Source organism: Canis lupus, chromosome 23 (assembly GCF_003254725.2).
Source record: "Canis lupus dingo isolate Sandy chromosome 23, ASM325472v2, whole genome shotgun sequence".
Classification (NCBI taxonomy): domain Eukaryota; kingdom Metazoa; phylum Chordata; class Mammalia; order Carnivora; family Canidae; genus Canis; species Canis lupus.
Genome location: NC_064265.1, coordinates 1,326,652 through 1,340,441, shown reverse-complemented (window position 1 = coordinate 1,340,441; position 13,790 = coordinate 1,326,652). Strand labels below are relative to the sequence as shown.

General features: G+C 49.4%; 1 protein-coding gene across 1 annotated transcript; it reads left to right on the top strand.

Moving 5' to 3' along the window:
- The first annotated feature begins 7,261 nt into the window (after positions 1-7,261).
- VSX1 (visual system homeobox 1) lies at positions 7,262-12,955 on the top strand. Its single transcript, XM_025461544.2, has 5 exons — positions 7,262-7,682; positions 9,433-9,511; positions 9,996-10,119; positions 11,206-11,386; positions 12,616-12,955. The coding sequence occupies exons 1-5, from the start codon at positions 7,262-7,264 to the stop codon at positions 12,900-12,902; spliced, it is 1,092 nt and encodes a 363-aa protein (XP_025317329.1). The 3' UTR covers positions 12,903-12,955.
- The last annotated feature ends 835 nt before the right edge of the window (positions 12,956-13,790 follow it).

Here is a 13,790-nt window from a genome sequence, read left to right as displayed (position 1 = left end):
AGGAGAGAGGCCATGAGCCTTATTGAGGGAAGGGGTAGGGAACAGAGGAGGGAAGAGGAAGGAGGAGAGAGACAGATATAGGGTCCTAGGAGGAAAGGAAATACACTCCTTGGGGCCAAAGTGTTACCTGTATTCCCACTTGGGATTTCCCTATTATCTCAGAATGCAAGGAGAAAAGGCCAACCATGGACACATGAGCCTCTCAACAGTAATCTGCCTCAAGCCCACAGAACCATCAATTGAGAGCAGTTGGAGATATGTAAGATTAAGTTACAGGCCCCAAACCTATATAAATCAAAACCAAAAACAATCCCAAACCACAGACAAGTGTATGAGCAACATTGTTATTTTCTCTATCATGACTTTTCTGCTTCAAGGCTGACAGTAGATCCTGACTTCTCCACTGCCTGCCAGACTAATTACAGCTCTGTGCCTCCGTTTTTTCGTCTACAAAATGGGGTAATAATAAGCCTTCCCTTGTTAGGGTTGTTGCACATTAAATGAATTGATACATATAAATCATTTAGCACAGCACCTGGCACACAGCCATGTTCCATTCATGGAGGCTGTTTGGTCATTAACATAGTTTTTGATTTACATTATTTTAAAATAAAAATTTCTCTCTTCCTTCTTTTGGTGCCCCTGGTTTACTGGTTCCCTTAGTTCACATCTGGCTGCTGTTATCCTAGCCCTGAACTTGAGCATTCTCCATAGCTCCTCAGAGCATGGGGGAGTAAGTGGGGGTTTGTATGCTCAGAACATATTTGTTAAACAAAGGACACGTGGTTCATGAGACATCACTAGAAGACCCTAATTCTCAAACTTGAAGGGGCAGTAAAGTCCCCTGGAGAGCTTGCAAACACATATTGCTGGGGCCTACCCCCAGAGTTTCTATTTAGTAAGTCTGGGTGGGGTCCAGAGTTTGTCTTTCTAGCCAGTTCCCAGGTGATGATAGTCCTGATGGTCTGGGGACCACACTTTAAGAACCACTGGTCTAGAGTGGAGAGACCAATCCGGAAGCTACATGAAGAAATGCATTGTCTTGGAAGATAAAGAGCGTTTTTCTGGGATGTGATTATGAGTAGGACTTGGTCCTGGGCACCTGAAGTCAATGGAAGGATGAAGACAGATACAAAGGAACTGCAGGGTAAGACAAGATGGCATAAGAACCATCAAGTACTTCCAGAGTGGGGAAGAGATTTTTCCAGTGGGGTGAGGGGAATCTGGGGAGGACTCCATACTTGGCCCTTTGCATGGCCCCAGGACTCCCAGGTAATAACTGAACTGTCAGAGAATGGGAAGAGAAAGCATCTATCCCACACAAAAGAAGGCGCTTCTTGCAGAGCATCTCAAAGTTGTTTGGATACTGAGTAGCCCTAGATCGACAAATACATTTCCTTCCAGCAAGTCCTAGCTTGGCCTGACCTACAGTGTGGCAGTGGGCAGGGAGAGAGAACTTGAAGGCAGATGCAAGCTAGGTAGTGGTGCAGAACCAGGCATGAGTCTCACAGTGTTGGGTTTTAATCTGGCTCTGCCACTTGGCAGTGGGGTGACCTTGGATAATTCATGTGATTATTTGTCCTCCCTAAATCTTGTTTCTTTACCTTAAAGATATAAACAGTAGCATCCACCCATAGAGTTGGAGTTGCGGTCAGGATGAAATGTAATCTTTTTTTTTTTTTTTAAGATTTTATTTATTTATCCATGAGAGACAGAGAGAGGCAGAGACACAGGCAGAGGGAGAAGCAGGCTCCATGCAGGGAGCCTGACGTGGGACTCGATCCCAGGTCCCCAGGATCACGCCCTGGGCTGAAGGCAGCGCTAAATCACTGAGCCACCTGGGCTGCCCAAAATGTGATCCTTTTGAGAAGGTGTATGCAATAGTAGCTGCCCATAGTAAGAACCCAAGAGATGACAGCCGTTGTTGTTACTCATGTTATTTTTGGTAACTGGAAGTAGACCTGGTGGGGAGGGCTCTGTTTAGGCTCCTGGGGTGGAGGTGAAGAAGCCTTGGGGAGATATAAACTTGGGGGAGGCAGATGCTGCATTCAGCACTAATGGACTGTTCTCCTGGGACACTGAGACAGAAGTCCAGGAGGCCACTGATATGGGCCTGAGCTGCAGGAGCACATAGCAGGCTGGAGATTGATTTGGGAGTTCTGGGCAGGCAGATGATGACTGAATCATGGGATCTCACATGAAGGAGAGAGAATGGTGCTCAAGGGAACCTAAGAAATAGGATGTGTGAGTTTGGGTTTCCCCAGAGGTGGGCTCTGAGTCAAGTCTTCCTTGCACATTAAATGAATTGATACATATAAAGCATTTAGCACAGCACCTGGCACACAGCCATGTTCCATTCATGGAGGCTGTTTGGTTATTAACATATTTTTTGATATACATCATTTTAAAATAAAAATTTCTCTCTTCCTTCTTTTGGTGCCCCTGGTTTACTGGTTCCCTTAGTTCACATCTGGCTGCTGTTATCCTAGCCCTGAACTTGAGCATTCTCCATAGCTCCTCAGAGCATGGGGGAGTAAGTGGGGGTTTGTATGCTCAGAACATATTTGTTAAACAAAGGACATGTGGTTCATGAGACATCACTAGAAGACCCTAATTCTCAAACTTGAAGGGGCAGTAAAGTCCCCTGGAGAGCTTGCAAACACATATTGCTGGGGCCTCCTTTTTTTTTTTTTTTCCAAAGATTAGCTTTTCTGATTTTTTAAAATTATTATTATTTTTTAAACTTTTATTTATTTATGATAGTCACAGAGAGAGAGAGAGAGAGGCAGAGACACAGGCAGAGGGAGAAGCAGGCTCCATGCACCAGAAGCCAGACGTGGGATTCGATCCTGGATCCCCAGGATCGCGCCCTGGGCCAAAGGCAGGCGCTAAACCGCTGCGCCACCCAGGGATCCCTGATTTTTTTAAATTATTATTTATGATAGTCACACAGAGAGAGAGAGAGAGAGAGAGGCAGAGACACAGGCAGAGGGAGAAGCAGGCTCCATGCACCGGGAGCCTGACGTGGGATTTGATCCCGGGTCTCCAGGATTGCGCCCTGGGCCAAAGGCAGGCGCTAAACCGCTGTATCACCCAGGGATCCCCTGGGGCCTCCTTTTTATCATTTATCTGGGAGATGCTTTAGGGCAACACTGAAGGGAAAGTGGGGAAGTGAGGTGGGAATAGGTCCCTAGAAGCAGAGCTGAAGAGTGAGTGTGGATGTACGAGCTTTACTGGGGAAAGGGCTAAGGAAGTCTCAGGAACTAGGAAAGTCAGAGAAGAGGGAGGGAGCTGGGCAAGAGTGTGCTCATAGGTCCAGCTGAGCCTTGACCTGATCCTTCAGCAGAAAGAGGTTTGGAGCGGAAATGGCTCTGCAGAATTGTCCCTGGGGAGGCAAGTGGTAGTCTTGTATCACATCTACTGTAAGTCTGTCAAGCATTGTGGATGGGGGTGGGGGGTAGGTTAAGGCTTTTGTCAGCAGAGGGCAATTCTCATTATGAGCAATGATAAGCTGTTAGCCTACATTCACAGCAGCTGGAGGGAGGTGCCAGGGCCCAAGAGTGGGAGTCTGGGTGGGGCACCCATAGCACCTAGAAAGAAAGCAATTTGGGATATGATAATTAGCAAGTATCCCTGCTGGGGACCTTGGGAAGCAGAATAGAATGCACGCTTGAGTTATTTGACCCTAGGTGGTCCAGAGCTTCTTATGGCGTTTTAATCCTTGGCATCTCGGGTTAGTGGACAAAGTGGCCTCTGGAGACCAAAGAAAGGTCCCAGGCAAAGACGTGGGTGATTTGGCACTGGAGGTTGGGCAGGTCTGCAGACAGAATAGTCAGGCAGGGCACGAGATAGTGGACAGGGCAGGACAGTGTCTACGCAGCCTTTAAAGTGGGGGGGGGGGGGGGGACACAAAAGCAACAGAGAAGGAGCAGCCAGAGAGGCAGGAAGAAAATCAGAGGAGGAAGAGACCCACAGGGCTGTTCGCGCGCTCACATGAGCCACATTTTATTCACCCGTGCCCGTTCCTCTGCCAGCCTGGCCGGGCGCCTCCTCAAAGCCACGGCACGTCTCGGTGGAGCCACTCACACGCTGTCGGGTGCCAGCAGGGCGCTGAGTGGAGCCGCAAGCGCAGGAGGCCAGGGGAAAGGGGGCGCACCTTCCAGCTTGGCCCTCCACCCGGGCGGGAGACCTTCCCTGGAAAATAATGAGCGCAGAAATCCTTACTGATTAGTTAAATCCCGGATAATCCCGGCTGATGAAGACATATCCGGACCCCTTCACAGATTTAGGGTTCCGGGACCACTCCCGGGGGTGACCCGGGGCTCCGAGGGCTTGCAGGGGGCGGGGCCTGGGAGGAGCCTCCCGTCCACCCCGCCCGGCGCCGAGGCGTCCTCCCACCGCTTGCGCCCACGCGTAGACCCGCCTGTCGGGCGTCGGGGACTCGCAGGGTGAGGGCCGGCGCGGGGACCTTTTCCAGTCTCCTAGACTAGGGACGCGCTCTCCGCACTGGGCGGCCAGTCCCGCTCGCTGGGCGGCTTTCCCATCCCCGGTGCCCGGCCTCGGGGCCGGTTCCTCAGAGCTCCGGCGCAGGTCTGCAGGTCGAGTCCGCCGCCGCAGCTGGGCGTGGGAGTGGGGACCAGGCAGTGGGGCCCGAGGCGCTGTTGGGGAGGAGACAGTGCGAGTGTGCTCGGGCGCTGCGCTCCCGCCACTGCCACTCCGCAAAAAGGAGGACGGCCTGGTTCCATCCATCTGTCCAACCCGGTCCCGCAGGCCCCTTCCTGCCTGCAGGTGGAGCGGAGGAGGCGTTAGGGACGCTCCGGAGCAGGAATTGCAAGCTCCCCTTGGAGCTCCAATTCCGGCCCCCTCTGCTTTCTTTCAGCTTCGCTTTCCCGGTTTCTCCATCCGTGTCTGGTGTGACCGGGGGGAATAAGCCCCAGTTTTTCACATCTGCAAAAGAGATTTTTTGTAAGATCCTTCCGAAGCGGTTGTTAACCAGTGTGCTCTTGGCTCTGTGCGGCGGTCCCCGTGCGGAGTGACCGAAGTGGGGCTCCTCCCGCCTGGCCTTTTGGTTCCTCCGGATTCCAGGCCACCCACTTGAGGCCGGTCCTCTCGGGATCACCTGCCTCCCCTGGCAGCGGTAGGGGACGGAGACTTCAGGATCCTAGCGTAGGCGAGGGGACGCGACCACTGCAGCCTCCAGCTTCCGTGCGACCTTCTCCTTGCGAGTGACCCTGCTCGGGCAGATGGTCCCGCCTGTCTACCCCGGACTTGGTCTGCAAAATGTGTGGATCGTTAGGTGTCTTTCTAAACTGTGGTCCCAAATTCTTAATTACAAACGACTATTCTGCGGGACAGAGAGCTAGAGCACCTTGGCTGGGTCCTGGACCACCAATACCTCCTTCAAACCCAGAGATGGATTTGGGGAGAAATCCCCGGCGGAGCCAAAAAAGACGCAGGCATGTAAAACCGCCCCCTACCCCGAGCGATTCAAATGACAATTATCCCAAAGGAAACGTATTGTTTTGCTAATACCAGAAACAGCTTGTGTTGGGAGGGGAGAGTTGGGTCCTCCTTTAATAATGGAAAGTTAAGGGGATCCCTGGGTGGCGCAGCAGTTTGGCGCCTGCCTTTGGCCCAGGGCGCGATCCTGGAGACCGGGGATCGAATCCCACGTCGGGCTCCCGGTGCATGGAGCCTGCTTCTCCCTCTGCCTATGTCTCTGCCTCTCTCTCTCTCTCTCTCTCTCTCTCTCTGTGTGAGTATCATAAATAAATAAAAATTAAAAAAAAATAATGGAAAGTTAATGCGCAGCCTGCCGCAATTATCTTTATCGGAAGCCCCTCTTGTAATCTGCATGTTTAACTGAGGACCCACGCAAAGGTGCAGCGAGCCGGAGACCCACTTTTCCGCGCTCGCGCTCCTCTCCAGCGCGCGCAGGGAGCCAAGCAGAGTCCAGGTGGGCTGGGAGTTGCCACCTCCCTCGCTAGGTGACCTCAGGCCGCCCGGTTCAAGGGGAGGGACTGAGGAGATTCTATTTCCAGGATTCTGTTTGGGAAGGGTGGGCTCAGGTTTTCCAGCGATTCGGGTTGAGTGGACTCAAAAATTCCGGCGTGTGAGCCTGAGCCAGGAGTGGTTTACTCATGTGCTTTGTTTGGCGCCAACTTTAACAAATTAGGGAGTTTCACAGGAAAATCGGGTTTTCTCTGAATAATCATAAAATCTGACAGTAATTTGCTTCCGTGAATAGGGGTGCCTCCCAGTAGGCAGTTCTTATGTTCCAATTTACTCCCACCCGATTTAAAATTGCCAAATGAAATATTGATACATTCTTATACTAAAAATATATTCATTGTTTATCTGAAATTCAAATTTCACTGGACCTCCAGTACTTTTGTTTACTAAGCCAAGCACTCTTCCCGGTAGTCTTAGCCTGGTCCACTATACATCTGTCTTTCTCTCCTCTTCTCCTCCCCCCAGCTCTTGTGAGTTTTGCACCCATTACAGCTCAGCCGTTAGGGAGCTGGGGGTGACTTTGGCTGCAGGTAGAGTGGGAATGGATTAAATAAACATTTTCCACTCCATTCCCCTTGGAGATTTTCAGGGAAGTCTTGGCTCTGGGGGTGGAGTTGGAGGGCTGGCCTGTCTCACATTAGCGGTAGTGTGGCTGGGAACGAGGTCCTAGTCCTTTTAAAAAAATATATTTTTAAAGTTTTATTTGTTTAAGGAATGTCCACACCCCACCTGGGGATGAACTGAGGACTGAAGATCAAGAGTTGCATGCTCCCTTGATTGAACCAGCCAGGTGCCAGGAGGCTTAATGGGTAACTGGATCTTGGGAGGAGGCTCTGGAGCAGCTGTGATCAGGACTTCTTCTAGACAATCTGGAAGGATAAGGAAGACCACACCTCGGCCTGTAATATGCGGCTTTTAGAGAAACCTGCAGACAGCAGGGTCGTCCCCTTCCTCCTTTCCTCTCTTCGAGAAGGGTGTGTGTGTCGGGGGGAGGGTGGCTGGGGAGTGGGCAGGAGGACAGCTGGATGGGAGAGAGAAGGAGGTGATTGAGGGGACTGCAGCTGGGAGGGCGGCGACTTGGGGGAGGGAAACGGGTGGCGTCCCCATCTCGCAGCATCCGAGCCCCACTGATTGGAGCCCTCCTGGCCTCCGCGCCCGACGGCCGGTCCAGGAGTATAAAGCATCCTCTGAGCTGCGCCACTCGGCAAACGTGACCTAGAGAAGGTCCGGCCTCGCCGACTGAGAAGTCATGACCTACAGGGCCGCGCTTTCCGACGGGCGCCCCGGGAGCAGGGCACTAGTGCCCGGCGGCTCCCCCAGCGGCTCGCGCCCCCGCGGCTTCGCCATCACCGACCTGCTGGGCCTGGAGGCTGAGGTGCCTGCGCCTGCCGGCCCCGGTGCAGGATCGGGTTGCGAAGCCTCCGCCGCGCCCTGCGCGGGCCCAGGTCTCGGGGGCGCCTGCCTGGTGCGCGGGGCCCTGCCACTGGGGCTCGGCCTTCTCTGCGGCTTCGGCGCGCAGCCTCCTGCGGCCGCTCGGGCGCCCTGCCTGCTCCTAGCCGACGGGCCGTTCCTGCCACCCGGGGCGCCCGAATCTGCTGCCCCGCAAGCTCCAGGTCGCCCGCCCGCCACGCTCAGCAGCCAGAAGAGAAGCGAGAGCGTCTTGACGTCCGGTAATCAGGCCAGCCCATCTGGGTCTTGCTCCTGTTTGCTCGGCTTGGGGCCGTGTACGGGTAACTCACTGAGCCCGGTCCCTAGCATCCGGATCTAAGGGACGTCAGGACCCCAGAGCGTGGCCCCGTCCAGGGAGGCGTGTTCTCTCGGCCTTGCTCCCTGCCCCTTGTCTCTCCCCAAATCCCTGCCTCCCCTCCGGGTTCACCGGAGCACAGCGAATATCACCACCCCCCAGTTCTGGACCTACCAAGCGGGTCTCCTGAGGGCATAGGTCGGGGAGGCCGGGGCGTGCTCGTTTTTCACGAGCACAGCATCCAGGAACTCGCGGCGCTCAGAGCCAGGCTGGATCCACAGATGGAAAAGCACGGGCGGCCGGGGGCTGGAACTGTCCGCCTTCTGGGGTGCTGAAGGGGGAGTCGGGACTGCGCTTCCACTTCGCGCTGCCCTCCCTCCTCCGCACACGTGAGAGGGGAAGCAGCCTCGCCCGTCTCATTGCGCTGTGCTCAGCATTTCGTTCCGACCCCAGCTATTTCCTCAAAGACGTCGAGGCGGGTTATGGGGAAAGAGAAGGAGGCCATGAAGACTTTGCAAAGAGCAAAGTCAAAGAAATTGAGAGGTTTTGGGCTCGTGGATGAAAGAAAAAGAATTATACAAGAAAACGTGGACTGAGAAACTATATTGTAGAACCTGGAGCTGAGCATCCAGGCAGCCAAGGCAAAAAGAGAGTATATTGAGTCTCCACTGATAGTAAAAGTAAGCATGTCAGATCAGCAGGCAAGCAAACTTTTACTCTACTTTAAAAAATGTTTATTCAGGAGTCTCTGTGTAAGAGAAAATGAACCCTTCTATTAGTAATTTCACTAAAAATGCAGAAACTGCCCTCATAGGATGGGTTCCTTCCTCTGTGAGCACTGATAAAATGAAAGGCAAAATATGACTAGATCTTGTCAAGAGTGAGTTTCCTGGATCCCCTCCCAGAGACTCAGAATTGGTACAGCCGGGCAGGGAGTGCAGTTCTGGCAAGAGTTGTGATGTCAAACCTCAACTCCCACCCTGCTTAGAGAAATGTTGGTGTATTGGTTAAGATGAGGGGTTGCAGGTAGAAGGAGGTGAATGAATTTGGGAGCTGGAAGCTAAGTGAGATAGAGAATGCTATGAAGCTTCACGGAATCTAAGTGTGGATCCCAACCTCACCACGTACAACCTGTGTGATCTTGGGCAAGTTACTTAATCCCTCTGCACCTTAGCTTCCTCATCTGTAAAAATAGGATAATACTAGCAGCTACTGTGGAGTTCTTTTTATTTTATGAAGGATAACTGCAATAATGCATGGACAATGCTAAGCAGAATGCCTGGAATATACTGAGTGCTAAAAATGCTAGCATGTATTATTAAATAGTCACATCCCCCAACACATCATAACTTCAGTCCTCATATTGAAATCCAGAGAAGAAAGTGAAAACTCTGCTCACTTTTAAAAAAGATTTACTTATTTACTTGAGAGAAAGAACACAAGCAAGAGAGGGAGAGAGAATATCAGGCAGACTCCACATTGACTGAAGAGCCCAACATGGGGCTCGATCTCACAACCCTTGGATCATGACCTGAGGTGAAACCAAGAATCAGGGGCTCAACTGACTGTGCCACCCAGGTGCCCTGAAAAATATGCTCACCTTTAAAAATAGTTTTTTAAAAAATAAAAGATAATGTGGTCACCTTTAAAGTGTTCTCTCTCCCCTGTGCTAACAGATGAGGACAGCCCATCTGAAGATAGGAGTGGCCTGAAGGCGTCCCCATCTTCAGGCAAGAGGAAGAAGCGGCGGCATAGGTATACAGCTAGATTGTCTTTCCTGACCCTTTGCTTAAGACACAGACTCTGAGAACCTATGGTGCTGCATTAAGGCAAGGCCCTGTGGCCTCCTGGCTGACACACAGCAGCAATTTGGGAACATAATTCTGCTATTCACAGGAGGCTACAGGATAATCTTTCTAGCATTTTATTTTTTAGTTTAATTTAATTTAATTTTATTTCTAGCATTTTAGAGACACAGGTTTGTGTACCTTTAAAATAGACCTTCTTAGTATTAGTTGATAGAATTCATCAAGGAGGGAAAATATGCTAAAGAACTCTGTTTTGTTTGAAGCAAACTTCTGGACTTTCCAGAGGCTAATCATTCAGAGGTGAGATATCCAGTTACCATGAGGTGGACTTTTAGGGTGTAGAAAGGCAGGCACAGGGTCTTCTAAGTCTGGGAAGCCTGGCAGCCTCCTGTGGACATGCACTCATGTGTGTGCTTCGGGTCTCCCTACAGGACTGTTTTCACTGCCCACCAGCTGGAAGAGCTGGAGAAGGCATTCAGCGAGGCCCACTACCCTGATGTGTATGCCCGGGAAATGCTGGCCGTGAAAACTGAGCTCCCTGAAGACCGAATACAGGTGTCTGGGGTCCCCTTTCTCTATCCCAAAGACATCACAGAGAACATGTTTTTTTCACATACACACAGCTACCTCTGAACAGCCTAGCATGTTTCCCTTGACACACGAACTGCAGCTCACCTAGCTGAGGGTACCACAAATGCTAGACTCATTCTGTATGTTTATTCCAAGAAGATATCCCCTGTACCCTGCATGTCTTTTTTCCTTTGTTAATTAATTCTTTAAAGTTGTAACCATCTCCATGTCATATATAATTGGCCCTGAATATGTTTATATCTATCTATATCTATATCTATATCTAATCTATATATCTATAGATATATGTACACTGACACAGAATTTTGTTCTTTGTTTTTACAAGAAGGTATTGTGTTATGCTTCTTAGCCTCTTTGCTTGACAAGACATCTTGGACATTTCTCCAGGTCAAAAGATAATGCCACCAACTCTTTTTTTTTTTAAATTTATGATAGTCATACACACACACACAGAGAGAGAGAGAGAGAGAGAGAGGCAGAGACATAGGCAGAGGGAGAAGCAGGCTCCATGCACCGGGACCCCGACGTGGGATTCGATCCCGGGTCTCCAGGATCGCGCCCTGGGCCAAAGGCAGGTGCTAAACCACTACGCCACCCAGGGATCCCCCACCAACTCTTTTTTAACAGCTAATCAATATTCCACATTATTTCTTTATTAAGATAGTATTTTCAAAGAGAAATATTACCAACAAACCAACAACCTAAGATTACAAGGGACCAATGCCAGTATGAACTCTTTCCAATCAATGAGAAAAATCATGAAGCATAGTAGTCCACTTTCTTACACAATGTGGGAAAGAATACTTTGATTTTATTTTTGTTTTTTCTGGCTGTATGGAAAACCTCAGTGGAGGCCGATTGCACATTATCTTCACAATGATAAGTCCCTGTGGGTTTTGAGTGACTGGTAGACACAGCTTCTGTAAGGTCTGGGACTTGAATGGATAGTTGGCTGTTCTTAGAACTCCTTGCTCAGGAACACCTAGGAGCTTCCTCTTTACTGTGTCTCCTCCTGTATACTCTTCTGCTTCCTGTCCTGCCTCACATCAGGTCTGGTTTCAAAACCGGAGGGCCAAGTGGCGGAAGCGGGAGAAGCGCTGGGGTGGCAGCAGCGTGATGGCCGAGTATGGGCTTTATGGGGCCATGGTGCGACACTGCATCCCACTGCCAGACTCCATCCTTAACTCCACTGAGGGTGGCCTGATTGGTTCCTGTGCACCCTGGCTCTTGGGTAAGGAAGAGGACCCTGCAGCCAGTAAAATGGCCAGAGTTGCTGGGGGAGGGGCCAGGGTTCCCATGAAGGGCAGCCATTTGCTAAATCCAATCAATATAAATTTACTCAGATTTGGGCCCAAAATATCACATTGATTTTAATTAATTCAAAGGATTGAACTATGGTCAGTTGACTTGTTTTTTATTTGCACTGTGTAGACAGTGTGTGGAAAGATCACACCAGGCCTTGGTTCTAAGAGTGGAATGATATACTTGTAATATGTGAAATATATTTCCAAAATGTTGAGTGTGGTTACAACTTTTGGGAACCATATGATTTAGAGCTCATGATAATAAGAATGAGGACAGTGCTAAGCAGTGAAACTTGTAGGTGATTAACCCCCTACATACTAGAGCCAGGAGATCCAGGGTTTGGGTCCTGGTTCTGCCATTAACAACCTACTTTTCTGTCTTTTAGACTTTTGGTGCTAGAACAGTCTACATGGGTGAGGCTTAAGCTTTGGGGCTGGACATTCTGGATTTTCTGTTTGCTGTTACTAGAGACTAATGGGCAGGGATCACATCTTGGAGGAATGAGTCCAAGATAGCACCTGGGGTAGGGTGAGAGATTAGAGTTAGGTGTGTGTGTGTGTGTGTGTGTGTGTGTGTGTGTGTGTGTGAGTGGGCTTGTAGGTTGGTGAGGGGAGGTTTTTTGTTTAGCAGACATTTTTAAGAACCTACCAGCCATTTGCTGTGCAGTCACTAGAGATACCAATTATGGATATGGTCTTGACTTTGCCCTCAGAGACTGAAGAGACAGAATTTTGGGCAGGGAACCAAGCCTACCCTTCTGAACTTCCACACGCAGGTTAGGTGTGAGATGTCTGTGCTTACTGGTACCTGCAGACCTGTGGCCCAGTGCTGCCAGACATTTTTACTTTCAAACAAGCTGAAAGTCTGGCTTTTGATGTGCGATCTCCTGATTTTAAAACATTGGCAGCAATTACATTTAAAAAATCACTACAATACCAAACAAGGCACCTTTGAAAGCTGCACCCCACAGGCAGATAATCAGATTTCAACCCCAAGTGGGGGTAGTTACCTACCTGGCTCCTCTAGAGGCCCTGGAAACAGGCACTGATGAAGATACTTCTAATGGGATTTAGAGAACAATGACAAGGAAGAGATTTACAAAATTGCTGAATTTGGAAATACCTATTCTTATTTTTTCTTTTCATTTTTTGCAAGGGATGCATAAAAAATCTACAGGGATGATAAGGAAATCAGGAAATGAAGAAAAGCTGGCAGGACTCTGGGACTCAGAGCACTTCCAGGAAGGTTCTAACCCAGGACAGGCAGGATCCCAGAAAGGCTCAGATGAAGCCAGCCCTGAGAACAGCTTGGAAGATGTGGCCATGGATCTCTCCAGCTCTGCCCGGCAGGAGACCAAGAAAGCACACCAGGCTGCCAGTGCCCAAGGATGCTCAGACTCCTTGGGGCTGGAGGGGTTCCAGCCAGGAAAGGTGGGAGCCTGAGGAGACCACAGTACCCACCCTCAAAGGCTGGCAATGCACTCATCCCTCAAGACATTTTCCACAAGACAAAAGTTGTCTAAGACCAGAACTCTCAGCTGGATTTTCTTCTTCCAGGGTCAGGATACAATGCAATACCACTTGCTTTAAGAAGACAAAGTGGTGACTTACAGAAAATACCATCTCACTCTAGAATGGAAACCATTCCTTAAAGTCACCTGAACCAGCTAACTTCATGTAAAATTTTACTTTTCTTTTGTAGAACATGAGAAGGGAGGATTGAAAGTTCAAAAAGCATGTTTACTGCTGGACTTCATCTGTGATTTTGCTCAATATACTGTGCAGATTAATAGGTGAAGTCTGATGTCCTCACTCTGAATTTGAAAATATAAATTTATTTAACCTCCAGAGAATCAGATGTCTTTATAAATAACAAAGACCCCATACAGACATATAAATGAATTACAGTATTTTTATCTTAAAAGTTGGCTTTGGACATTTCAATTTTCTTGTGCGGCAATACTTTTGCATTACCCCAAGTGTCATTTCATAGGCTGTATATATTGGAACTCATAAACAAGAAAGAAAGCCATACTTTCCCTTTCCTTCTGAAATAGCATGGGACCATGTTTAAATAATTGTTCAATACCTATAAGCAGTGTTTTAAGGCCAGATGAGTCTTCTTGGTCTTTTAAAATTTATATTTGAAAGCACTTTAGTGATTGGATTTCATGAATGTTTCCTTCCCTATATTCTTTTGCCATTTATTTATTATTTAAGAATAAATGTTGTGCTGTGTGTTTGCTTCTCAGGGTGCTCCTTCTGTTACATGTTTATACAACTCTACTATCACTGATCCCCTAATGAAGCTCCTTCCCCACGCCTTTGGCC

Coding starts and splice junctions, on each gene's coding strand:
- VSX1 (XM_025461544.2), top strand. CDS start 7,262: ATGACCTACAGGGCCGCGCTTTCCGACGGGCGCCCCGGGAGCAGGGCA. Junction 7,683..9,432: donor CGAGAGCGTCTTGACGTCCG/GTAATCAGGCCA, acceptor CTGTGCTAACAG/ATGAGGACAGCCCATCTGAA. Junction 9,512..9,995: donor AGGAAGAAGCGGCGGCATAG/GTATACAGCTAG, acceptor GTCTCCCTACAG/GACTGTTTTCACTGCCCACC.